Here is a 23569-nt window from a genome sequence, read left to right on the forward strand (position 1 = left end):
CCACAGCCCTTGGCTGCAGCCCCACTCCCAGCCTCGGCCCCCTTATCCCTGTCCATGCAGCCCAGCCCCAGGGTAAGGGATGGAGGTGCAACCCTCAAAAGTTTTGGGGGACTAGTGTGCTTAGTTTTTAATGATATAGTCATAAGAGGACTGATGCAACTCTTCTTCCTCCGTTCTGGGAGCCTTATTTTCCTGGCAGGGTATGCATGTCTGGCCAAGTTTTAAACACTGCCTCTTCTGCCTATACCAGTTAGCAATGGCCACTCTGTGTCCAGTGCTTGGGGAGTCGCATATCTCCAAGAAGTGCAATTTCTGCCTGGCCCTCTAATCCAGGGCAAGGAAGGACAGGGAGATTAAATTGAAGTGGCTGATGGATTGCTCCCTTAGACTGACATTGAGTCAAGAGACTTCCCCCACTCCCCATACATTCCCCCCCCCCAAACAGATTTGGCACCCCTTCAACATTAGCACGTTTCCCCGAAGAAAGGGAAGGCTGTGGAGGTTTCCAAGGAGAGGAGTGTGGACACTCATCTTAAGGAGCCAGCTCCTAAGAGGCCCCAGTCCTCTGCAAGATTCATGGTTGTGGAAGCCTTGACCTCTCAGCTTGATACTGTAGAAGTGAAAAACTCATCCTCTGGTACCTACAGGGCTGGAAAACCCCATAGCTTGAAGGAGAAACACTGCTTCTACATGGCCTCATACAGTGTACAAGGGACAAGGAGGGAAAGCATAACCACTTTGGACTGGTGCTATCTGGCATAGACCTGCAGTTGGTGCCTACCCATTCAGTTCCGAGCAAACAGTGGCATCAGAGACCATTGGCACCTTCATCTGTATGGTCCCAATTGATGTACCGTGTCTTTGGCTGCCATGTTGTCCCCTACTCAGTAGCACATTAATTCAGGTACTCTAAGGACCTATCTGATGGGTCCTACTGCTCATGGGTACTGAGCAGCTCTCAGTAGTGAGACCCTGGTCTCCAGATTACCATGGCCCTTTGGTACTGCAGGACTCTCCACACTTTTCTGAGGGTGCCCCCACATTGAAGGATATTGAAGAGGATGAAGGAGACTTTGAAGAGACTGACTTGGTTCTATATGGATACGTAGGAACCCAGTCTTTGACTGTCATAGGAAGGTCCTTGTGCTAGATGACAAAGATGGTGGAACCATCCTCACTCCTGTATGGGACCCCCAGTGGCCATGTTGGGATCCCTCAGCTATCAGCAGCAGTTTGTCAGACCACTGGCACAGTCTCATAAGGAGGCTAGAGTTGTACAATCTTCTCTCCTCTCTAACCAGTCCCCCCTCAAAAGAGGAGAGATGTTTGAAGGGTGTCCTCTTATCCACCTTAGCCTCTTGTTCTTCAAACACATAATTCATCTTCTGTCTCCAGACGAGGCAGTTATGCCTCTTTCACTTTCCATGGCACACTTCTGATACTACTTGAAGAGGTCAAGGACTCATGGCACAAACTGCTAGACATCCTGCAGTCAGCAATGCCCTCCAGGGCGACGTTACCCAGTATAGAGGCACTCCTGGATCCAGCTAAGACTGTGTGGCAGACACCTGATACTCTTCCGCCAATGTGTAAATAAGTAGATAAGAAATAGTTCCCCTAAGGACTCAGAATTTTTGTGTTCTCACCCCTCCAACTAACTTCCTGGTGGAGGATGCTGTAAATGAATGGGGTAAGCAATGCTAATCCAAGTCTACAAGGGCCTGTATGACTAGCACCAAAAGAAAGTAACCTTTTTTGGATGGAAGTCCTATTCGTCAGCAGCCAGGCAACTTCAGATTGTGAAGTATCAGGCGATCACAGACCAATATAATTTTATAAACTACGATAGATTTATGGCCTTTATTGAATATCTGCTGCAGGAACATAAGGAACAATTGTAGTCCATTATTTCAGAGGGACACTTATGCTCTCTTCAAGCATCCTTGAATGCTGCTGCCAGGTCCATCTCCATGGCAGTATTATGTGAAAGGCATCTGGGCTCCAATTCTCAGGGTTTCTGAGAGAGGTCCAGAACACTGAGGACGTCCTCTTCGATGGTGTAAAGCTGCTATTGGAGATCACATATAAGTCTGTGCACATGCTAAAGGACTTCAGGGCCACTTTATGACCCTAACCTATGAATAAGAGAAGATTTAGTAGGTCAGACTGCCCAGAGATGGTCTGCTTAGTTCTCTGGATTTCCTAAGTTCTCTGACCCTCCCAGGAAAAGACATAAAGAGGGCTGCTCACCCACCCTCCACAAGTACTCAGTTGTCTGCAAAAGCAACAGTTTTGATAGGTTGATTTGAGGGTTCAAATTCTCTCACCTCTAGTTTTACAGCTGGAAACCATTCACCCACCGCCCCTTCTTTGACTGCCTTTCCCATTTCCAGCATGCTTGGAGATGGATCACAAACAAGTGGGCCATAGGGGTCATAATGTCAGACTACACCATCCACTTTAAGTACCCCTTCCATTCCCTTCCCTCCTCCTTCCCCGTTTTTCTTCAGGAATCCCTCTCACAAGCTTATATTGAGACAAGATATGTACGGTCTCCTTCAATTAGGAGATCCCACCTCCTCACAAGGATAAAGGGTTTTACGCAAAATATCATCTTGTGCCAAAGGAGACTGGAGGATGGAGATTGAGCTTGGATCTAAGACTTCTAAGCAAATTTTGTAAAATTCCAGAAGTTCGGGATTGTGACTGATTGCTATAACTCATTTACTAGAGGAATAGGATTGGTTTTTGGCTCTTGACCTACAAGAAAATAGCCATGCTTTGCTATAGGCCAGGATCATTTCCAATACTGAGTATTTCCCTTTTGCCTTTCTTGCACCCTAAGGCTGTCAAAGGTCCTGGTGGCAGTGGCTGTTTAGGATTGCTTCTTGTTGGAGGTAGTCTTCCCAGACCTCAACTTCTGGCTACTCAAAGGCCATTCCTATGAAACAGTGCCACCTGAAGTGGACCGTCCATAACGCTACTTGAAGAGGCTACTCACCTTGTGCAGTAAATGCGGTTCTTCAAGATGTGTGTCCCTCTGGGTGCTCCTCTACCCATCCTCCTTCCCCTGTTTCAGACTGTTCTCTGTGGGATGTTCAGGTGGAGAAGGAACTGCGGGCGGTTCCCCTGCACATCCCCAGATAGCCTGTGTGTGTTGCCCAAGGAGGCATAGGATGTTTGCGTGGGCTGACTGGATGCTGCTAATGAAAATTTCTGATCCAGGGCTCAAGCGCTGCATGTGCACCTGAAATGAGCACCCATTGGGGGACATCTCTAAAAACCACAGTTACTGCACAAGGTGAGTAACTTCATTTCAAAGCATTCCTCATTTCTCCCCCCCCCCAACTTCACAAACACGCTTTTCAAATAAGTTTGTGAGATTTTGGGCCTTGAAAGTTTGGTGGGTTTTTTTTTTGTCCCCCCACCCAGGCTATTCTAAAATGACCACCTAACTTAGTATTCTTTAAAGGAGGGAAATATCCAATCCTGTTTGTAATGTGTTAGAGTTTCCTGTACTTGGAGTTGTGCATAAATGTTTGCAAAATCACACCATTAATTTTTAATCACAACCTGAAATCAAGAGTATTAAATGAGATTAGTTACAAGCATGTGTGTAAGTGCTTGCTTGAAGACTTGCTAAATTTGCTTGTTGCAAACCAGAGTTTTTGCTATTTCCAAATATTAGAACAAAACTTCCTTAAAATAAATGCTTTGAATGTTTGCTCTTTTATGAGGTTACATACACTAAAGCCATTTTCTTGCTTTCTTCTGTTAGTTAAGAGATAATGTCATAACACCTCGAGATACAACGATGACCTTCACCTGTTTTGTGTTTTTTGATATGTTCAATGCATTGAGTTCCAGATCTCAGGTATGCAATCCTATATCTAACATAAGTACCCTGAGATTTTTGACCTTTTATATAGTAACTACACTTTTCTGTTGAAGCTGTGTTCATTTCATTTCTGGGCTTCAGAACTTTCCTTAAATGTACTTTCTCATCATGTGAGAAAGTGATGATTGCACACACTAAAGCTGTGAGACAAGCTTAGCAGCTCCACAAGCCTAAACAGGCTAGCATTTAATTCACACGTCAATGATAGGGTTTTAATTTGGGGTAATTGATGCATGAAATCCCCAAAACATTGGGATAGCAATGCTGACCTAAACTCACAAGAGTAAGAAAGCTCAAAAGCTAGTCTCTCTCTGTATTGCTGCATGTATGTATTTAATCGTCATTCTTCCGTTACAGTATACCAGTTAATATCTTCAGTTGTTTAGGGGCCTTTACAAAATAAAATCCCTCTAGTTAACTTTCTGTCCACAAAAAGCAAGGAAAAATTGTTATGCTAGTCCTTGTAATTTACACTGATTTATTTTCATAACATGTTTTTAAAAAGGTGTGTGAGAATAGACCCTTAACTGGTCAGCTATATTTTCATGATACATTCTTGCATGAATCTATTGCACTGACAATACATGTCCACTAATACTAATTGTACATGTGCAGAAGCAAATTCCCTCTAATTTTATTTTCTTAGCCTAGGGCCAGATTTATGAAGGTGTATTTAGGCATTTAAAGATGCGGATAGGTGCCTAGTAGGATATCCAATAGTGCTAAAGTGAGTTAGGCACTTAACTCCCATTGATTTCAATGGGAGTTAAGCATTTAACCTGCTTAGGTGCTTTTGTGAATCCCATGAGGGACCATCTGCCTCTTCAGGTGCCTAAATAACCTTGTAAATCTGACCCCCTAGTTCTCAATGGATTAATGAGAGCATGTTAAGTTAAATATCAATAACTTTAAAATATTTCTTCAGTTTGTTTTTTAAATTGCCTTTCTGATAGGCCACGTTTCTACCTACAACAAGTATATTCAGCAATGCTGAATCTTTCTGTACTGTTATTGGTGGGTGTCCCTGTCATATTGCCTCTCCATTCTGAAAGATCCCTATCCTTAAACAGAAAACAGCTCAATCTTGAGACAACATCTAATTCATTAAGTATAGAAGTTGCATAGTTATCAAATAAAGTGAGATCATCCTATCTTTTGAGAATTTGTTCTGGATCATCCCAAATCTGTCACTGAGGTTTTTGAATGTTGAGATAAAAACAAATGATAGGGAAAGAATTTTGAATTGTATAACTGGTTGCAAATAACTAAGGCACAGAAAGATCATAGTGTTAAAACTACAGGTATAATGTAATGCGTTATTTTATTTCACAGACAAAATCTGTATTTGAGATTGGACTTTGCAGTAACAAAATGTTTTGTTATGCGGTTCTTGGATCTATTATGGGGCAATTATTGGTCATTTACTTTCCTCCGCTTCAGAAGGTTTTCCAGACTGAGAGCTTGAGTGTACTGGGTAAGAAAAGTATTCCTTTTCCACTTAACTCTGTTTTAGGCATTGATGATCAATCCCCAAATCCAGTGATGGAAGGTTATAGAACATATTTTGCCCTTTTATACAGAGATGAAATGCAAATGGTGCAGAGCCTCATCTTATACAAGCTCCTGTTAGTTTTCTTAGAACAATGATTAAATGTATATGAAAAGCACAAAACAAATGGATCAGTAATTCCAAGATCCATAAATACTTCATATGCAGAGAATTCTTTTCTAGTGTAAATTCTGATGTATGCAAAAATGAAGTACGATCAGTTTTTATTTTTTTAAATCACTAAATTTTAAAAAGTGTTTTTTAAACACACATTCTCTGGTTAATCTCAAATAGAAATTCCATGTCATTAGGATTATTTTCATTAAAATGTCAGTCAGGATTTTGAGAAGTTGCCATTTTACACAGTTGCCATCACTTTAAGTATCTTCACATTATTGTTGGCTTGATAAAAGTTATGATGGCGATTTTTTTACTGAGGTTTCCTGAAGATGAAAATTAATTACCTCCTATATAAGTATTTCTCATTGTATAATATCACTACTCCTTCTCTTTTTTTTTATGGTTTCATTTGCAAAAAGCAGGCTATTCAGAATAAGATGTAATTATATTGTTTATAGTAATATGCTAGACATTCTTATTTTAACAAATGTTAATAAAAATAGTTAAAATATAGAATATGAAACATTTCAATTTAAATTTCCTGTCAATCCCAAGGATTCTGTGTAACATATATACATTAATTTTTATCCTGTAAAAATTGACTCTTAGAATGTGCATATATGCAACAATTGAAATGCCAATTAGAAAGAAATGATATCTTAACTTGTTCTGAATTATAGGACATCATGTATGACTTAGGTTGTAGAAAGACTAGCAAAAGCACAAGAAGTAAAGTTTAAAATCAACCCAATTGTCTCTTCTAGATTTGTTGTTTCTTCTGGGCCTCACCTCTTCTGTCTGCATAGTGGCAGAGATCATGAAGGTTGTTGAGAGAAGCAAGGAAAAGATACACAAACGTGGAAGTTCTTCTTCGTCGTCTTTTCTTGATGTATGATGCATATTGCATTCTTTTATTTGCAAACTAGGAATTGCAGTCTGAGGATGTAGAAGAAAGCAAAACAAAGAATTTGGAGGATAAAGAAATCCTGAGGGCTTTTGTCAAGTTCTTTGTTTCACTGACTAAAGATGAACATTGATATTTCAGGACGGTTGAGATTTAAAACTTCCAGCTGTGGGAGTAACAAATGAAATTATGCAACTTTGGTAACATTTTCCCTCAAATTTAAATTCACTTTTGAGATTGAGTGGAACTTTGTAAAGTGTGTCAGAGGGTACTTTAAAGAGAAATGTCAAAGCCTGAGTCCCACCTTCTGCACTTTGGTGGTATACCTGTATAAAAACCATCTTAGATATAAATATTTTAGTTTTGTTTTTATTTAATTGTTTTCCTTTACTTTTATGGTGGTGGGACTTTGTAACTAATGCAAGGATAAACTTAAACATTTCAGAGGCATTCCTTTTGGTTTAGAATCTGAGGCACCTGTGCCATATTTCAGCTACTGTATTTATTTACTTTATCCTGCAATGTGTAAATGGCTCAAGTATCTTGTGCTACTAGTTTTTGTATATCCTACGGTTTTTTTGCACAGGATGTGACCACTGTCTGATCACTTTTTTTTTCTTTTTGTGATTGAAAAGCCTATACTGCAATTTGAAGTAAATGTTTGCTTTTCTTAAAGTATGTGTGAATGTCTAACTTGGTATGTTGAATGAAAGTGGCACTTACACCAGATCATCATGCTTGTATTTTGGCATTCCTGCAGTTACCAATTTTGTGTTTCACTATCAACATTGTTGTTGTTTTTAATGTACAAACACTGCATTATCATTAGAGTGTATTCCACATCCTTATTATTAAGAACATAAGAACAGCCATACTGGGTCATACCAAAAGTCTATCTAGCCCAGTATCCTGTCTTCCAGCAGTGGCCAATGCCAGGTGCCCCAGAGAGAATGAACAGAATGGGTAATCACCAAGTGATCCATCCCCTGTTGCTCATTCCCAGCTTCTGGCAAACAGTGTCTAGGGACACCATCCCTGCCCAACCTGGTTAATAGCCATTGATGGACCTATCCTCCATGAATTTATCTAATTTGTTGGGTTTTTTTGTTTTTTTTTTAATCCTGTTAGTCTTGGCCTTCACAACACCCTCAGTCAACTTGTGGAACACTTTACCAGTGTGTTGTGTGAAGAAATACTTCCTTTTGTTTTTAAACCTGCTGCCTATTTCATTTGGTGACTCCTAGTTCTTGTGTTATGAGGAGTAAATAACACTTCCTTATTCACTTTCTCCACACCAGTCATGATTTTATAGACCTCTGGCATATCCCCCCTTAGTTGTTTTTTTCCTCCAAGAAATGTTTTGGTAAAAAGCAGTTTACAGTAACTTGTTTCATTGAAAACAAATGCACTGTAATTCTCTTTAGCAGTATGAAATCATTTCCTCCCCAAAGAAGCTTAATTCCATCGATTATCTTTGCGTCTTTTTCTTCCCCTGCCCTGCAAAGAAAACTCCATACTATTTGCTTTTACAGTCTGCCTTAGTGTAAATTTCAAGCTTTTCTGGAAGAAAACTTTTCAGGAAACGGGGTCTTAACAGGTTTTAAACTAGTTTTAAACTTTAGTCTAGAAACTCTGGGAAACTACAGTAGAACCTCAGATACGAAACCTTGGGAATGGAGGTCGTTCATAACTCTGAAATGTTTGCAACTCTGAACAAAATGTTATGCTTGTTCTTTCAAAAGTTTACAATTGACCATTGACTTAATACAGCTTTGAAACTTTACCATGCAGAAGAAAAATGCTGCTTTCCCTTTTTTAAAGTAGTTTAACACAATACTGTACTGTATTTCCTATTCTATTTTATTTATTTTTTTGGTCTCTGTTGCTGCCTGTTTGTGTACTTCTGATTCCAAATGAGGTGTGTGGTTGACTGGTCAGTTTGTAACGCTGGTGTTCGTAACGCTGAGGTTCTACTGTAGGTCAGTGAGACTTGTATTTTAAAATCTCTAGTACATGCTATGGGGTAAATTTGAACAGTAGTAAATGACTAATGTCCTTGAAACCTCAGGCCCTGCATATCTTACAGCTTGCTTCCTATAGATAATTTATTAACATGTATTGTTGAACATCTATATTTAATGAGTAGTAGCTGATTATTAATATTTTACCACTCCCATGATACATGTAAGGATTGACATTTAGTCTCAATCTTTTTCAAAAGCATCTTGTATTTTAAAACTGCAGAAAATCAGATTACTGGCTATCACAGACTTAAAACGCTGGTCATATTGCTCTTTGGTAGAGTAATGAGTTAATATTTCCTTACAGAGCATTTGTTTTGCAGAAATAGAAACCATTTCCTACTCTGTAGCGCATGAGCTGATTTTAATTTTCAGATGTTTCCATGTTGTAAGAACAAAATTATGGGAAATATAGTGACATTGACGTACTATTTGGCTTCTGTTGAGTCCCAAATCCTCATTGGCACCAACAGAAATCAGATTTTAATTTATTTTTGAAGTTACTTATTTTCAAGCACATTTAATGTGAGTTTAGGTGAGCCTATTGCCAGTCATGGTACCCAGTTCAGTTAAGGATAGAGGAAGTGTTTTGTTTAGGAAACACACTAAGGTAGTAGATGTGAATAACTCTAAAAGTATTTTGCTGTCCTTATGTTCTCTCCCATGCATAATGTTGAGTAGGACAGTGTTCCTGTTGCAGGGTCCTGGGACGCTTCCTTATCAGCCAGGAGTACTCTTTAGTTGGGGAGAATAAATGACTTTAGGGAGAAAACTGGTAGCCTTTATATTAAGGCTTCAGGAAAGAAAACAATCTATCCACTGCTACAGCTCCAATCCATAGATGAGTTTCTGAAAGCTTGACTGTTCTGATGGAGAGATGTTTTAAGATGGGTAAGTTCACAGCAAAGCCAACAGAAATCTAGATGAGGCTGAAGTTTGAACAGCTGGGAAGTATGGAAAGATGTGTTCTAGAACTCAAAGAAATGCATACTGTAGAACTTAATCAGAAGTGACTAGAAGCTACAAATTCACCAGATACAGATAAATGAAATCTGAGCATTAAATCCTCAAAATGCAGGAGAAATAACTGCATAAAGAATAAGAAATCAAATGGCATTGCAGTAGTGTCATGGGAGGGACAGGAAGACCAAAAAAACCACTTAATCCATTAATGCTGGACACTAGTCTAAACCTGAGATCAAGTTTTTCAATTATGGGAACCCAAATGTAGGCTCCTAAATTAGGCACCTGAGTAAATGACCTGCTCTTCAAAAGTGAGTGTTCAACAGCTCCAATTGTGGACAACTTGGGTGACGGGGTTTCTCTTGCCAGACTTCCAACTTTTGTGTGACAGTCTGAGGATCGGCCTACAGCATCTCCCAGGGTCACAGATTAGCATCAATGATTTTAAAATGGGTCTTAACCCTCAGCAATGTGAATCACACTGCCTTTCTGCTGCTGGGCAGTGCACTTCCAGTGGCTAGAGTGCAGCAGTGGATAATACCTTATAAGCACCTGTTTAAACCCAAAATGCCACCTGTACTTGTGCAGAATGGGTTAATGTCTTCCTGAATCAGTTAAAGCTACATGTTCCCATTTGCTCTTTTCCCTGCTCTTTTTCTAGTCCCAGTTACTTCAGGGAATGCAGACTTACCTCACCTTGCATTTTAGGAACCTCTTCCTGGTTATGGTAACCTGGAACTGTCCCCTCAAAGTTCTTCCCATCTTACTATGGAACATCATAAAACAAGTCTCTGAATTGACCTGGTGACAGAGCTTCAGGAGCCTTGTAGAAAGGAAGCACTTATTGGGGTTGCACAAGTGCCCACTTTCAGCACAGAATATTTAGAATTCCCAAGTTCCAAAAGGCCTGTGAAGCCCCATCTGCCTCAGTTCCTTCCTTTTGTTTCCATAGCTAGCTGAGAATTTTGGACATTCTCTTCAGGCCCAGAGCAATCTTGAGCTTTTAATCCAGTATTCCTTATTACAATTAAATGGCATCTAACTTCCTACTGTATCAAAATGTTCAGCACTTGAAAGAATTCTGAGCATCGATATATTGAAATGTATTACCCACATACACATTTTAATATAAATATAGTAAGTCATTAGAAAATGTTTGGAAGGCGATCTTAATTACAGAAGTTTCCTTTTAAGTAAAATAAATATGTACTATTGTTTTCCACTGTAAATACAAACTTTGGATATCTGAGTCTGAGGGATTAAAAATTCATATTAGCCACTCTAAAAGTGACAGTCCTGTGGCACCTTAAAGACTAACAGATGTATTGGAGCATAAGCTTTCATGGGTGAATACCCACTTCATCAGACGCATGGGACTAATCTTACAACTTTAAAGGTTTTATACCTTTTCCTTGATGCACATGTAACCAGATTTCCTCTAACTTTCAATGCATATGCATTTTTAAAATTGCTTGATTTTTCTCTAACCTTTAAATAAGTGATTTATTACATGTATCCTAAATAGTAGAATGTTAAATCCTACCTTAACTTTGGAAGAAATTTGTTTTGCATATCCAAACTTAGTAAAAAATTTAAAAAATGCAAATTTAAAATGCATTTTAGCCCTGTCAAAATTTAAAATAAGTTACTCATCTTTTCTCTAAACTGTACATTAAACTCCATTTTAAAAAAATATATACATCTAAAAATTTAAAGCTTTGGCTGTTTACTACAATGATCTCACTGCATTGATACTATCTTCCACCTCTTCACTTCTTAAGATCAGTTTTGAATACACTACTTCTTGGGGACAAATCCTGAAGTCATTTACTTAGTTTTTGCCAAGTCAAAACTGGCAACACTTTCAATTATAACATTGCCTGATAAAGGACTTTTAGTTTTATCCCATCTAACTTTTACTGGATAAATTGGTTGGAAGTTACCAGTGCGGTTAGGCAGTGAACAGGTCTCAGTCCATTAGAATGAAATAGTTGACTCTTTTTAACCAGCTTATTGATAAATTCTCTGTATGTATGCAGCACTTCCCAATCTCATCACCGTTTACAGAAGACACCCCCTCCCATCATTTAACAAAATAACCAACATAGCTGCCATCTTGGGCTTTACAAAATAAACATCTGCACCAACTTGCTCACTTACTACCATGAGGCTTTCCTGTGATAGCCTGCAGCTAAAACCTTGCTTCTTGAGACCACCTTGCTTGCTGCCTTCCACTAAAGTTCTTTATTCTATACAGATTTTTATACCATGCTCATCGCCATACTATCTGAGTACTTAAGACTACTCTAGGCAATCCTGAAGACTGGTGATTATCCAGGGATGGTTCATTTAATCTGTCAAACTCTAAAATACGATGTGGAAACAGTGAAGTACAAAATTTTCACTAAACAGAAGCAAGAATCACAGGTATAAAATGATGGCCAAGCAAAGGCATCCTCTTAGAAAGTTTGACAACTGAAAGTAATAAAACTAACTCTTAAGTCTTTAACTGTGTATTTTGGAAAAGAACTTTAGTTTTGACCATCTTTCCTTTGATGGGAGAAGATAGTCTCTCAGCTCAGAGATGATCTGCAAATACTTAGATCATGCTGATAAATCACCTCTACTTCAGATATTTTTGTCATCTGTGAGAAATAGTCTACAAGACCCAGGATTGAAAGGTAAGCATAGCCAAAGATGGTGCAGAAATCAAATATAGATATCCTTACATTTTTCTAGTGTTTGTCCACACCAATTGCATATCTGCCACAGATCCGATTATTTTGAATAGTTGTGACCATTGGGGCTCTACCTGCACCTAGGGAGCCTTCCAAAGAGTAGCCAAAAGGTATAAGGGGTGGGATGGCCTTAACTGCCTCACATTCCTTATTTCACATAGCTGTGAGACTGAACCCCACTGTGTGTACATCTCTTCACATACAGAGAGTAGTTTACCCACTAGTAGTAAAAAGTTCAGCTGAGGGCACTGGTAGGATTCCTACCCACCACCACCCCTGCATGAGAGCTAGACCCCATGCTGCATGCCAGACTTCACCTGCATTCACTGCAAGGGTGGTTGAAATCAGCATGTCACTGCTGTGTCTGTTGGGCAGATAAGACTATTTTTGCATCCCATGGCAATCCTGTCATTAAACTGGTGGATGCAATCTACCAATGCAATGGAAACTCTTCTTTTTTTGGTCAGTCACTGCTCACCTCTCCAGAAGACAGTGCTCCATAAATTTGTATTTGCTCTCACTAAAGTAGTCAAGGTTGTCACTTAGACTATCATTGAGCTATCTGGCTGCAATCTCAGCAAACCATCTTCCAAAACAGACACTGGTATTCTCACCCCACTGCAGTGGAATTTTCCGAAAGGACTGACCCATGCTCTTCTACTAGTCAGAACTCCCTCCTCCTCTGGAAGTGTGTTGACTAGATGATTTAATGGGTCCCTCCCTTTGAGCCCATGGCTGCCTGCTCCTTCCATCACCTCTCAAAGAGAGCCTTTGTGGTGGTCAAAGTTGGGGAGATTCAGCTCCTTATGATACAGCTTCCTTCTGTGAACTTTCACAGAGGCAGCAGTAGACCTCATCTGCAGTTCTTGCTTAAGCTAGGTCATGATTTCACATAAATCAGTCTCTTCATCTGCTGGTCTTTCCCCATACCTCGTTCTTGCAAAAATTCCAATATTGGACACTGGATAGAGCACTGTCTCCTTATCTAGACAAGACTAAATCAGCCAGAGCATCAGAATTTGTGGCATTTGTGAATGGATGAGAGGACAACGGTTTCTATGAGGGTATCTAAATGGTTTTCAGACTTTCTACATAAACCTGCTACATGCTAGCAAAGAGAGATTCCCCCAGGACATATCAGGTCCAATTTGATTTGAGCCTCTGCAGCCTCCACCACCTCATTGAATGTTATCCCATTGACTGAGAGATGCCTGGTGATGTGCTTGTACTCGGTTTGTACTTTTACTATGTATCTATAACCTTCATGCAGGCCTTGAGATCAAATGCAAACTTTGCTAGCATGCAATACTTCAGTATTTATATAGGAGTCCTATTACCCACATCTGAGCATGGGATGCTTGTCACCAAGACTGACCAAGAGTGGAATCGGTGTGGAAATCACTTGAAAGAACAATTACCTACCTTACAGCACCAAGGTTCTTCAAGATGCATTGTCCACACACATTCCTTGACCTCCCCTCTGTCCCACTAATTTGAGTCTTTATTGGCAAAAGAACTGAAGTGGTTGAGGCTGCCCCCACCCCTTATGCCCTGGGCTACAATGGTTGTGAGGGTTCTCGGGGTGCAGCCATGGTCCTAATGGATACTGCTATCCAAAAGAATCTCATCTTGTGCACAAGGGATGCATGTGCCCCAAGCGGGCAACCTGCGTGGACAACACATCTCAACCAGAGTTACTGTAAGGTAAGTTCTTTCTGATGAACAGTGGACACAACTCTGACTAAAGATACAGGTAATGATCTAAAAACCTTTATAACCTTGAGAGAGAGAAACATCACATTAATTCTTGAAAGGGAACAAGAGTAGTAAATACTAGCTATCTTACTGCAGGAGTATGTCAGAAACCAAATCAGATAGAGACTGTCAAACCTATATGCATAAATAATTTATTTAAAACATCTTTATTTAAAATGAATCTTTATTTTAACATTCCTTTATTTTTGGAATCTTCTGGGAAAAGACCCTTGCTTGACAGTCTCTTGGGGGGGGTGTATCAAAGGTACTTGATAAAAGAAAAAAGTCTACTTTAGGTGGTAGCATTCAGGCTTGGTAGTGACTATCTAAACCTGTTTCTTGTTAAGAGAAACACAGGAGAAGAAAAGGATAAGTTCCAGTTTCTTTCCCCAACAGTTCAGAAACCAGAATACCAGAGGCACAGCAGATGGCCCAACTTCCACTGAAAGTCAACGGAAGTCAGGGGCCCATGTTTCCGCCCTTGGAAACTTTTTTTTTTTAAATCTCACTGGTGGACGCTGGCCTTGCAAAATTAAATTTGTGATTAGCTTTCCATGTCTAGTATGTAGTTGTGATGGCGTGGTTTTCGTGTGTGTGTTTTTTGCAAATGGTGGTTGGAGGGATGGGAAGAGTAGTGTCCTCTTACTGCTTTACTTTAAAATTGTAAATTTCATTTCCTCTGTTGTATTCAAGGACATCAAATGACTGACCATTTTTGGAAAGTTCAGACAGTATCCTATAAGAACGTTATTTATAGGGAAAAAAATCACTGTAGCAAGATTCATTCTAAAAATTGATCCATGTGAATCAAGTTTTGTAAAAAGGCCAGTTACGTTCCAATGCAGTTCACCCACTTCATTGTAACTGTGATCCATTCACAAGGCAGAATTATTTGAATGTCATGTATGTGCTGCTTTCAGTCTTCCACCATTAGTGATGCAAACCTATTGTTAACATCACAGAAAGGCTGAGCTTCCAATGTAGCATGCTGTCTGGTAGTCTCTGCTTGACTAGTGGCTTGCTTGTTCTTTTCCTTGCAGGATTTGGTTGTCTTGGTTGTCTCCTGGAAGAAGTCTGGAGGTACAGTTGACTTTACTGCATGGAGCAGATCACAATAAAGCTGGCTCATCTTTGGAGATGAGATAAGCAGATTCTCTGCTCCATGTGCTGATTTAAGCTCTTTGCATAGTCTATGCACAAGGGTCCCACAATAAAGCCTGCCCAAAGGAAGGAAAGATTAAATTTAGAATCATATTGAACTATAGCTAGCAAAACTATACTGTTTAGTGGAAAAAGCAATACAAACTACATAATCACTGAATATGAACTCTTTAAATAAAAGCCTTTTAAAGAAACAATCCCAAAGGCATCTTCATAAGTTCAAATCCAGCTTGTCTGCAGGTACATACTTACATTATTACTATATTTCTTAATTTTATTGTTTTTTAGAACCAGCAGGCACAATAAAGCCAAAGAAATTTCAGGTGACAACTCAATTTTTTAAAATTGTTTTGGGTTTAATCAAAAGAAAAATCAATTACTTTAGTAGATACTAGTTGCTGGGAATTAGCTGATATAGATAACTTGTATCTTCAATGCGTGCTTTTTCATTTGAGCACTATATAGACCTAGACACGAATATAGTGGAAAGAACTTTACACATCTATTCAAGTAACAAGAAGTGCAGAACTCACTTGTCTAAGGAAGAGAAACTGCTTTTAACAGCACCTTGAATATTTGAGCTGAATTTGAGTAAAGTGCATTTTTAACCCTACATAAGACTTGCATCTAATGAGGGATGTTGAAAATCAAATTTAACACTGAAAATACAGATCCTAGATAGAAATCATATTTGTGTGTATACCTGTTACTACAGAAGATTAAGAATTTTGCTCAAGTGAAAATGCTTAGGATCATCATGCCAGTGATTTCCAGACTTTTACTCTGATTTTTTTCAATTTATTGTACCTTTTCCCTTCCTTGATGCACTTCTACATTATGCAGTCTCCTAGTTGTCTGTCTCAGCTAGTGATGCATACATGTTTACATACTTTAGTTCTGATCTTAAAGTCATTTCATTGGCCTCAGAAAGGGTGTGCAAGATCAGGCCTGAACTTTCCAATTTTTACACGTCTTGAATTCAGTCACAGTATGTACTAAAGCATTAAGGGTAACATTTTAATTATATTTTGGTTCAAAAGATTTTTTATATTGGAATTTTATATGTAGTAGTTACCAAAAAACATGAATTTGCTGAAACATTAGAAACTTAACATTTATTAAGCGGCAGAGTACTAGTGCTATAAAACAGAATATGAACTATACCAAATTTAAAAGGTCCCTTGCCCAAGGAGCTTACATTCCAGAGGCACAGCAGGTATAATACAAAACACAATGTGAGGGTGCTTTGTATTTGGAGCACCTTGTGAAGAAGGCTGGTCTCTTACAGGTTCTTACCGAGTTAAGTCTGGTTCAGGGAGAGGAGTAGAGAGTAGCTGGTTGAGATGCAATCCCATCTGGAGGCAGCACTGCCACTGGCAGAAAGTGTGTGCTGTGTCTAAATCCAGTAATTTCTGAAAATTCTTTTCTTTCCATTTTAGAAACTGGTCATAGATCATTTTATCTTTGACATGGAAAACTGCAGGATCTAGATTATGAATGGACAAGAAAATAAGGGTTTTTTCTAGAGGTTCCTATGCATTCTCCTATACAAAGAATGATTGGTATGTACAATTAATGGTGCCCGTGAACCTCTAAACACTGAGTATCGGGAGTATCTGAAGTAATCTGTTTTCAAGTGTCTTAAATTGTTACTGTTCAAGTACCAAAAGCCATGAGACTGAAACAAGAATTCAATATTTGCTGGCTCAATTATGTGTCTAAGAGTGCACATACTTGTGTTGTGGGCCAACTGGAAAATCTTTAAAAAAAAATCCCACTATGTGTCAGGTTAACGAGAAGCATTTGAGAATTGCCTGCCCAGTTTCTGTAATCCATAACCCTGTCCTCCTCCCATACAATCAGGAATTCCTCCTAAATCTAAGACTGGTATATTATGTTACCTAAAAACCTCTCCCCACAACCTTTTAACTTTAATATCAAACACTGAAATCTTGCTACTTTTGCAGTATTAAGATAGCTTTCCTCATGTTTTGGGGAAAAACCCCTGCCTTAAACAGGATTTAAACCTGAAGTACTAATTGTTTAGCATGGCATTTGCATAACAAATTAGTAAAGTAACATTTCCAATAGGTTTAATCATAAACCAGCAAAAGCAAACAAAACCTACCAGTTCTGAGTTTAGATGTGTGTAAAGATTATAGCTGATCATTGTGCATAATACCTGTGACGAAATACCCAGTCACAACAGGCCAAGTTAATTAGTTTTAACATTAATCCGGAATGTTCTGGCTTCTTGCTAAAATATAGGTTAAGGCTCTGACTTTAAAAAAATAAGAGATTAATATAATCAGTAGTGCCTAGAGCGCCCAATTAGAGATCAGGACCCCATTGTGCCAAGCACTGTGTACACAGACTATTCCTGCCCTAGAATTTATAATCTGAAGTAGAACCTCAATGCCTAGCAGCTGCCAGTACTAAGTTTGCTTAGTCTCTTGGACTTACCTGTTTAGATAACTCTCTCAATACAGGATTTTATTTATTCTTACTGATACTGACAGTTTCTGTGGCCAAATTTCTATTCGTATTTCCCCTTCCATAAAGTATGAAGTTCTGAAAGTATGAGGAAGAGAGGCAATAGCTTCGCTTTCAAAGCTTCCCTATTGAGTCTGCTTTGAATTAGAATTTTAGACTCGCACATGAACAATGTTTCCTGTAAGTACAAACTGACTTTAGTAAAAGTTCATTACTGAGTAATAAAACAGTCTTATAGAAGTAGCAACATTTGATGCATGTGTATGCAAGTCTGAAAAAAATATTTTGCACTTTTATAGTATACCTGAAGCACACAAATGCCAACACCACTTGACAAAGTCAATATGGATTTTACCCATTTAAAGATAGGCAACTGAGGCACAGGTAAGTTAGATGTCTTTCCCAAACACACAAGTTGGGAATAGAAGTCAGAGTTTAACTTCAAGTCCCTCAGTCCTAACTGCAACACAGCACTGCCTCTCATCTTCACCAATGTATAAATTGAGTGCTGAGGGTAGAGTGTAAATCACCACTAATTCCGATGGAAGTGGAGAGTCCTTACAAAAACAAAAGGGGAAACTGGGGCTAGAATGTAGATTTGCATATAAATATGAAACATCTAGAAACATGTAAAGTTTTTAGTTCTTTGGGGACCTACCTGGGCTACTTGTTGTTGTCTTGTGCAATTCCCCAAATACCATTCCTAGAAGTAATGCCTGTAAATGATGCAATTTCACTTTGGGTTCTGAGTAACGCATCCAGTAGCAGGTTACAGCAACAGGGAGCCACAAGGGACTGGGGATGGGTTGTAGGATGCTGGCTTTCACTCCTAATGTCTCCAACAGAAGTTTTAGCCGATCTGATCTGGGCACCTGCCAAAAAGTCATAATTTTGGATACAAGGTGAAGAGGTCTGGCTTTATTTTGCTGTAAGAAAGTCCATCTACACTTATTTGCCATCTTCACCCAAAGGCAAATGACTTCTGTGTTAATGTGACTTAACAGATCATTCAGTAGAATGAATAGTTTTGGAATGATATTTAATCTATTTCCTATTATCTTTCAAGGGTCAAATTTTTTGGAAGTGTTCCAGTTAGGTGCCTAAATGGAGTTAGGAGCTGAGCACATTGAAAATCTAGCCATTTATTATGCATTCAAAACCACCTGCTTTGGCTATATCCTAGAGGGTGTCAGTTCTGCATCACCTGCATTTCAGGGGTTAGCATTGCACCATAGGTTGTAAACTTGTGCTACTATCCATAGCATTGATCTATACTCCCAGTAGAATCTGCTACATGGATTTTGGCAGAGAACTGCAGTTATCACCTGTACTGTATAAGCTCTCAATGCACATGTGAAAATCTAGCTTCAGAAATTGACTAGTAAATGAGACTTAACTTGTTTAAAAACATTCTAAGCCATTACAGTAACACTGGTACAAACTGTGTATTTATATACAAAAAAACTTCATTAAAAGATTGCAATTGTATATTAGGAGCCTGTGCAACCTTAGTTCAGCTGTATATACATGAATTATAGTCTTGCACATTATTAGGGCCCTACCAATTTCATGGCCATGAAAAATTTCATGGACTGTGAAATAAGCCCTTCCCAGTGAAATCTGCTCTCCCTCGCTATTGGGAGTGCCCCAGCCAGGGGCCTCCTAGCTGCAAGTCCCAGCTGGTCTGGGAAGGGAGAGGACTTATCCTTCCACTGCATGGTTGCTCTCAGGGAGATCAGACCCACCTCTGAGTGTCTTCCCCTGCTGCAGGAAGTTCCAACCCAGGCGGTTCCTGCAGCTGGAGGAGACTTGTGGAGGTGGGTCTAATATGCCTCTGCTCCTGGAAGTGCCCCAGCCAGGGTGCTCCTACCTGCAACTCCCTGCTGGGCTGAGGAATGACAGCACTTCTTCTTTCCTTGCATGGCAGCTCCTGGGGTGTGGGTGAGATAAGATCCACTTCTGGGTATCTTTTGGGTTGGGACCCTCATGGTTACAACACTCTGAAATTTCAGATGCACACAGCTGAAAATGTGAAATTGACCAATTTAAAAAGCCTCTGGCTGTGAAATTGATCAAAATGGACCATGACTTTGGTAGGGCCCTACTCATTATCAGACAGGAAGTCTGCAGTAGAGGAGAAAAGAACCCAGTGCTGTTAGGCACAAATCCAATGCTAAAAATGCAAGAACATCTTTTTCTCTCCCTGCAACCCTTTGCTTCATTTATGGTCTACCCTATGCACTGACCAAGGCAGGATGGGTCCTAGAACACACGAGTATGGTAATTAAATTAAAGACTAGCACAGTGCCTATACAAGGAGACAAATTAAAGTTGCATGGACATTTCCTAACTTGTGCTTGCTTGACTCTGCAACCTTAACGTTCACTTAAAGGTTTTTGTATGCAGTTTCCTTAAAGAAAAATGAAAACAAATGTACATGGGTCAGCAGCAGGGTTTGAATGCAGGTCCCCTGAGAGCCATAGCACCAGTTGGGCTAAAGGAATAAATGGTAATGGTCATAGGCTGCTATTTTTTCATGGTGTCCCCTCCATTTCCTCCCTAACAGGAGACGTACATACTTTGCCAATATATTTTAATAGTTACATACAGCATTGCCAAACGCAGCTCTGGAGCATTCATTTTGAAAGGTGGAGCGGGCAGTGGATGGGACTTGAGTCTACCATATTAGAACCAGATTCTATTCCTAGCTCTCCCCAAAGTGACCTTGTGCAACCTCACAGTTATGTACCCTTTAAACGGGGATGAGAGAGATTTTTTTCCTTCCTCTAGAGATAGGGGTTACAAGGCCTTGATCAATAGTGACTAAACCACACAGGATTGCTACCCCTAGTCAATAGAAGAACTGAGACTAGAACTGTTTCCTTCTCTACCCCAAAATGTTTTCTTTAGCTGCTGCTTTGTCCATGTACTGTCTGGAGCCATGTAGGGAGCTCTATGGAACTAGAAGTATACTCGCTGCAGATGGCACACAGAGAACTGGGGGGACTGAAGTTTGCTCAGTGCAGATGAATTAGAGATTTTAACAGAAAGCCTCTAACACAGGGGTAGGCAACCTGCGGCACACAAGCTGATTTTCAGTGGCACTCACGCTGCCTGGGTCCTGGCCACCAGTCCGGGGGGGCTCTGCATTTTAATTTAAAATGAAACAAACATTTTAAAAACCTATTTACTTTACATACAATAATAGTTTAGTTATATATTATAGACTTATAGAAAGAGACCTTCTAAAAACACTAAAATGTATAGCTGGCACACGAAACCTTAAATCAGAGTGAATAAATGAAGACTCGGCACAGCACTTCTGAAAGGTTGCTGACCCCTGCTCTAATATATACTCAGTATAGCTTGTGACTGTTTTTCCTGAAGTGTATAGCTTGACCAAACCTGGATAAATTTTCATGACCAAAAAAAAAAAAAAAAAAAAAAGCAGCTCTTAAATCAAGGATTACTCCTCATGCAGGTTTTTTTTTTTGTTTTTTTTTTAAGTTTCTGCTCTGAAAGCTCTGGCCTAAAGAGTTAGTTTGACAAAATTGAATGCAAATAAAATAGGATTATAAGGGAAAGTTTTAGGCAAAATTAAATATAGGCCTCTATCACCTCTGCCTATAACTTGTCAAGTGTTCCTTTTTAAAAAGGAAACTAAAATAATTGTGTAATTGTAACATCTCTGAATGCTGCATACCAAAGACTATGACCCTACACTTTAGTAATGCATGTAGTGCTTATTACCATGAGCAGTCTTATAGAAGTCACTTGTACGTACTATATCTAGTACTAAGCTGTCTGGATTGACAAGTTTTTTTTCCCCCTATTACACTCACAACATTGATTATTATCCAGGATATCTGTTCTGACAACCATACCTCAGTTAATGTGGCCAAAGGGCGATGGTCTTCACAAAAATCCCGAGGCAACATTGTTGTTGGAACAAAGGATTTTTTAAGAGTCTTTTGGCTTCTATCAAATTCACGGACAATTGGCAGCTTGTTGGACTGCTTACTTGGGGAAGTAACTTCAGAATTTTGAGAGGCATTCAGAAGTAACCCATAGATGACTTGACGAATGGGTAAGGCAACTGTGTGAGCACTAGGCCTCTGCATGTTCTCCACCTGAACATGAAGGATTGTTCTTCTTAATAGAAGGGCATCACTAATGAATGGAGACAAATGACCTTTTGCCAAAGCCTCAAGCATCCATTGTGGTAACTCTAATTTCCTGGTCACCTGAGAGTCAAAGTTTCCATTCTGAAAAAAATCCTCAAGATTCACATCAGACTCTTCATATTCCTCCATGGAAGCGCACAGAAGCTCCCTTATTTCTTCTCTCTCATGCTTTTTAAGATATTTCAGAACATTGGCTATAGCCTCTGTGGGGTCAGCAAAACGGGATAACCAGTTTAGAAGTCCCTGAATGCGGACATGCTTCCTCCCGCTCCAGCCAGAGCCTCCAACTGGCAGGCGCACCTTGCTGAAGAATGTCTCCAGAGCTGGCAGATTAATGTAATCATTACCATTCATTACAGCAAAGAGAGGAAGAAGGGCTTTGTTCATATGACTGAAGTGGCTGCACAGTCTCTCTAAAGAGAAGCATCGAGCTGGAATGTAGCAGTCCAGTGTGCCTTCACAGGTGCAAAGGTTTCTCCACTGAAAGTAATTCAGAGGGCAATACCCAGCTTTCAAATCAAAAATACAAAAGTCACTGTCTAAAGTTAATACGGGACAGTTCCAATGATTAGCCAATGACACAATATCCCTATCTGCTTCTGAGAAGCACTGGACAAAAGGCACTTCTAATTTGGTCAAGGCTTGCTTGAAAACTTCTCTGGTGAGCAGGGGTAGCACGCTTCCACCACCACCTCTAGAGATGGAATATGCTACCTGGATCTTATCCCGGGCTCTTTCTTTTAATGTCACAAACTTCTTATCCGACAAGTCACACCCTCCATCCAACACAACATATGGGTATATTTTGCATACGGACAAAGTTTCAAAAAACTTGTGTACAATATCTGTAAAAGAATCATAATCCCCTCCATGTTGGAGGTCTAGATTTGATTCAAAATAAAGCCGATGAAACAAATTATTTCCATCAATGATTATTTTTGTGTTCCTTAATTGTAGATCAGTGAAGAACTGCTTGTGCTCTCCCACATAGCTCATTAATCCATGGATGCCCATGCTCTTAACCTGTAACACCTGTAGTCAAACAAATGAACAATTTAATTTTCAAGTACAGTGCACAAAACCTCACCTCTAGACTAATGATCAGATCAATACACACTAGCGCTGTCCACTTACCTCAATTCCTGATACCTCTGAGTCCAAAAGTGACTGTTACAAACCTTTCCCCCGGGGCAAAAGGAAGTGATGTACGCTGTTTACGTATGGCTTTTTCCCTGACAGGCCAACTTGTTTTGAACTACAGCTGCTAGAATTGCACTACCCCACCCCCATGTGACTTGGAGCTAACGATGCCAACTGACTTTTCTAGTGCCATCCAGGGGCACTGAAAGTTACACATCAGAAAAGGGAACTGCGCCCCCTTCTGTCCTCCAGCCTTTCGGTGCAGTCGTATTCAGTGATCCCCACCGGAGCAGGGGCTGTGTGTACATGGCTGAGTTGGTCCATAAATTACATACGTTGTTGTTAAGCCGCCCTCAGCCGCTGTGACACTGAACTAGACACGCACAGGAGGAGACCCCGCCCCCCATGTATTATGTAACTCGCGGCCCGCTCGGGGAGAGACAGTCCCGGTGCGGGGACGCCTCACCCAGCCAGCCGGGGCCCGTCACCGCTCAGGAGCCGACAAGGCCTGGCTCCGGCCCGGAGGGTGCCTGCCCGGCGGGGCGGTGACTAGACGGGCAGACACGAGCGGTGCCTCGTTCTCCCGCGGAGCCTGCCCCGGAGCGCGAGCGCGGCCAGAGGGGCTCGTGCTACTGGCCGTTAA

The 23569-nt window shown here is 40.0% G+C and overlaps 2 protein-coding genes across 5 annotated transcripts in view; one reads left to right on the forward strand and one right to left on the reverse strand.

Annotated features, from left to right (window-relative positions):
* The window catches only part of ATP2C1 (ATPase secretory pathway Ca2+ transporting 1), a 117659-nt gene extending 110513 nt beyond the window's left edge, over positions 1–7146 (forward strand). The window contains exons 25-27 of one of the 3 annotated variants that reach the window (XM_039523302.1): positions 3779–3874; positions 5231–5372; positions 6332–7146. In XM_039523302.1, coding sequence (XP_039379236.1) covers positions 3779–3874; positions 5231–5372; positions 6332–6462 — 369 coding nt within the window. In that variant the 3' untranslated portion in view covers positions 6463–7146. Of the gene's footprint in view, positions 1–3225; positions 3302–3778; positions 3875–5230; positions 5373–6331 lie in introns of those variants that run through there. The other 2 variants (XM_039523303.1, XM_039523304.1) reach the window with 2 other exon arrangements.
* Positions 7147–13391: 6245 nt separating this feature from the next.
* Positions 13392–23398, reverse strand: ASTE1 (asteroid homolog 1). 2 transcript variants are annotated; one of them, XM_039524103.1, is made up of 6 exons: positions 22921–23398; positions 21487–22818; positions 19473–19532; positions 18261–18474; positions 16406–16595; positions 13392–15165 (listed from the first exon to the last, which is right to left on the reverse strand). In XM_039524103.1, the coding sequence occupies exons 2-6, from the start codon at positions 22798–22800 to the stop codon at positions 14865–14867; spliced, it is 2079 nt and encodes a 692-aa protein (XP_039380037.1). In that variant the 5' UTR covers positions 22801–22818; positions 22921–23398; the 3' UTR covers positions 13392–14864. The 2 variants fall into 2 exon arrangements, with proteins under 2 accessions (XP_039380037.1, XP_039380038.1); XM_039524104.1 differs by lacking the exon at positions 19473–19532 and having other exon boundaries at positions 14012–15165.
* Between the last annotated feature and the right edge of the window lie 171 nt (positions 23399–23569).

The sequence above is a fragment of the Mauremys reevesii genome, linkage group 2, assembly GCF_016161935.1.
Source record: "Mauremys reevesii isolate NIE-2019 linkage group 2, ASM1616193v1, whole genome shotgun sequence".
NCBI classification, from domain to species: domain Eukaryota; kingdom Metazoa; phylum Chordata; order Testudines; family Geoemydidae; genus Mauremys; species Mauremys reevesii.

Excerpts from the sequence above, each read along its gene's own strand:
- ASTE1 (XM_039524103.1), bottom strand. The coding sequence starts at position 22,800 with ATGGGCATCCATGGATTAATGAGCTATGTGGGAGAGCACAAGCAGTTC. Across the intron at positions 19,533-21,486 it reads CTTTGGCCACATTAACTGAG|GAGCTGCCATGCAAGGAAAG; the intron begins GTATGGTTGTCA and ends CCCACACCCCAG. Across the intron at positions 16,596-18,260 it reads GACAACAACAAGTAGCCCAG|ATCCTGCAGTTTTCCATGTC; the intron begins GTAGGTCCCCAA and ends TTCATAATCTAG.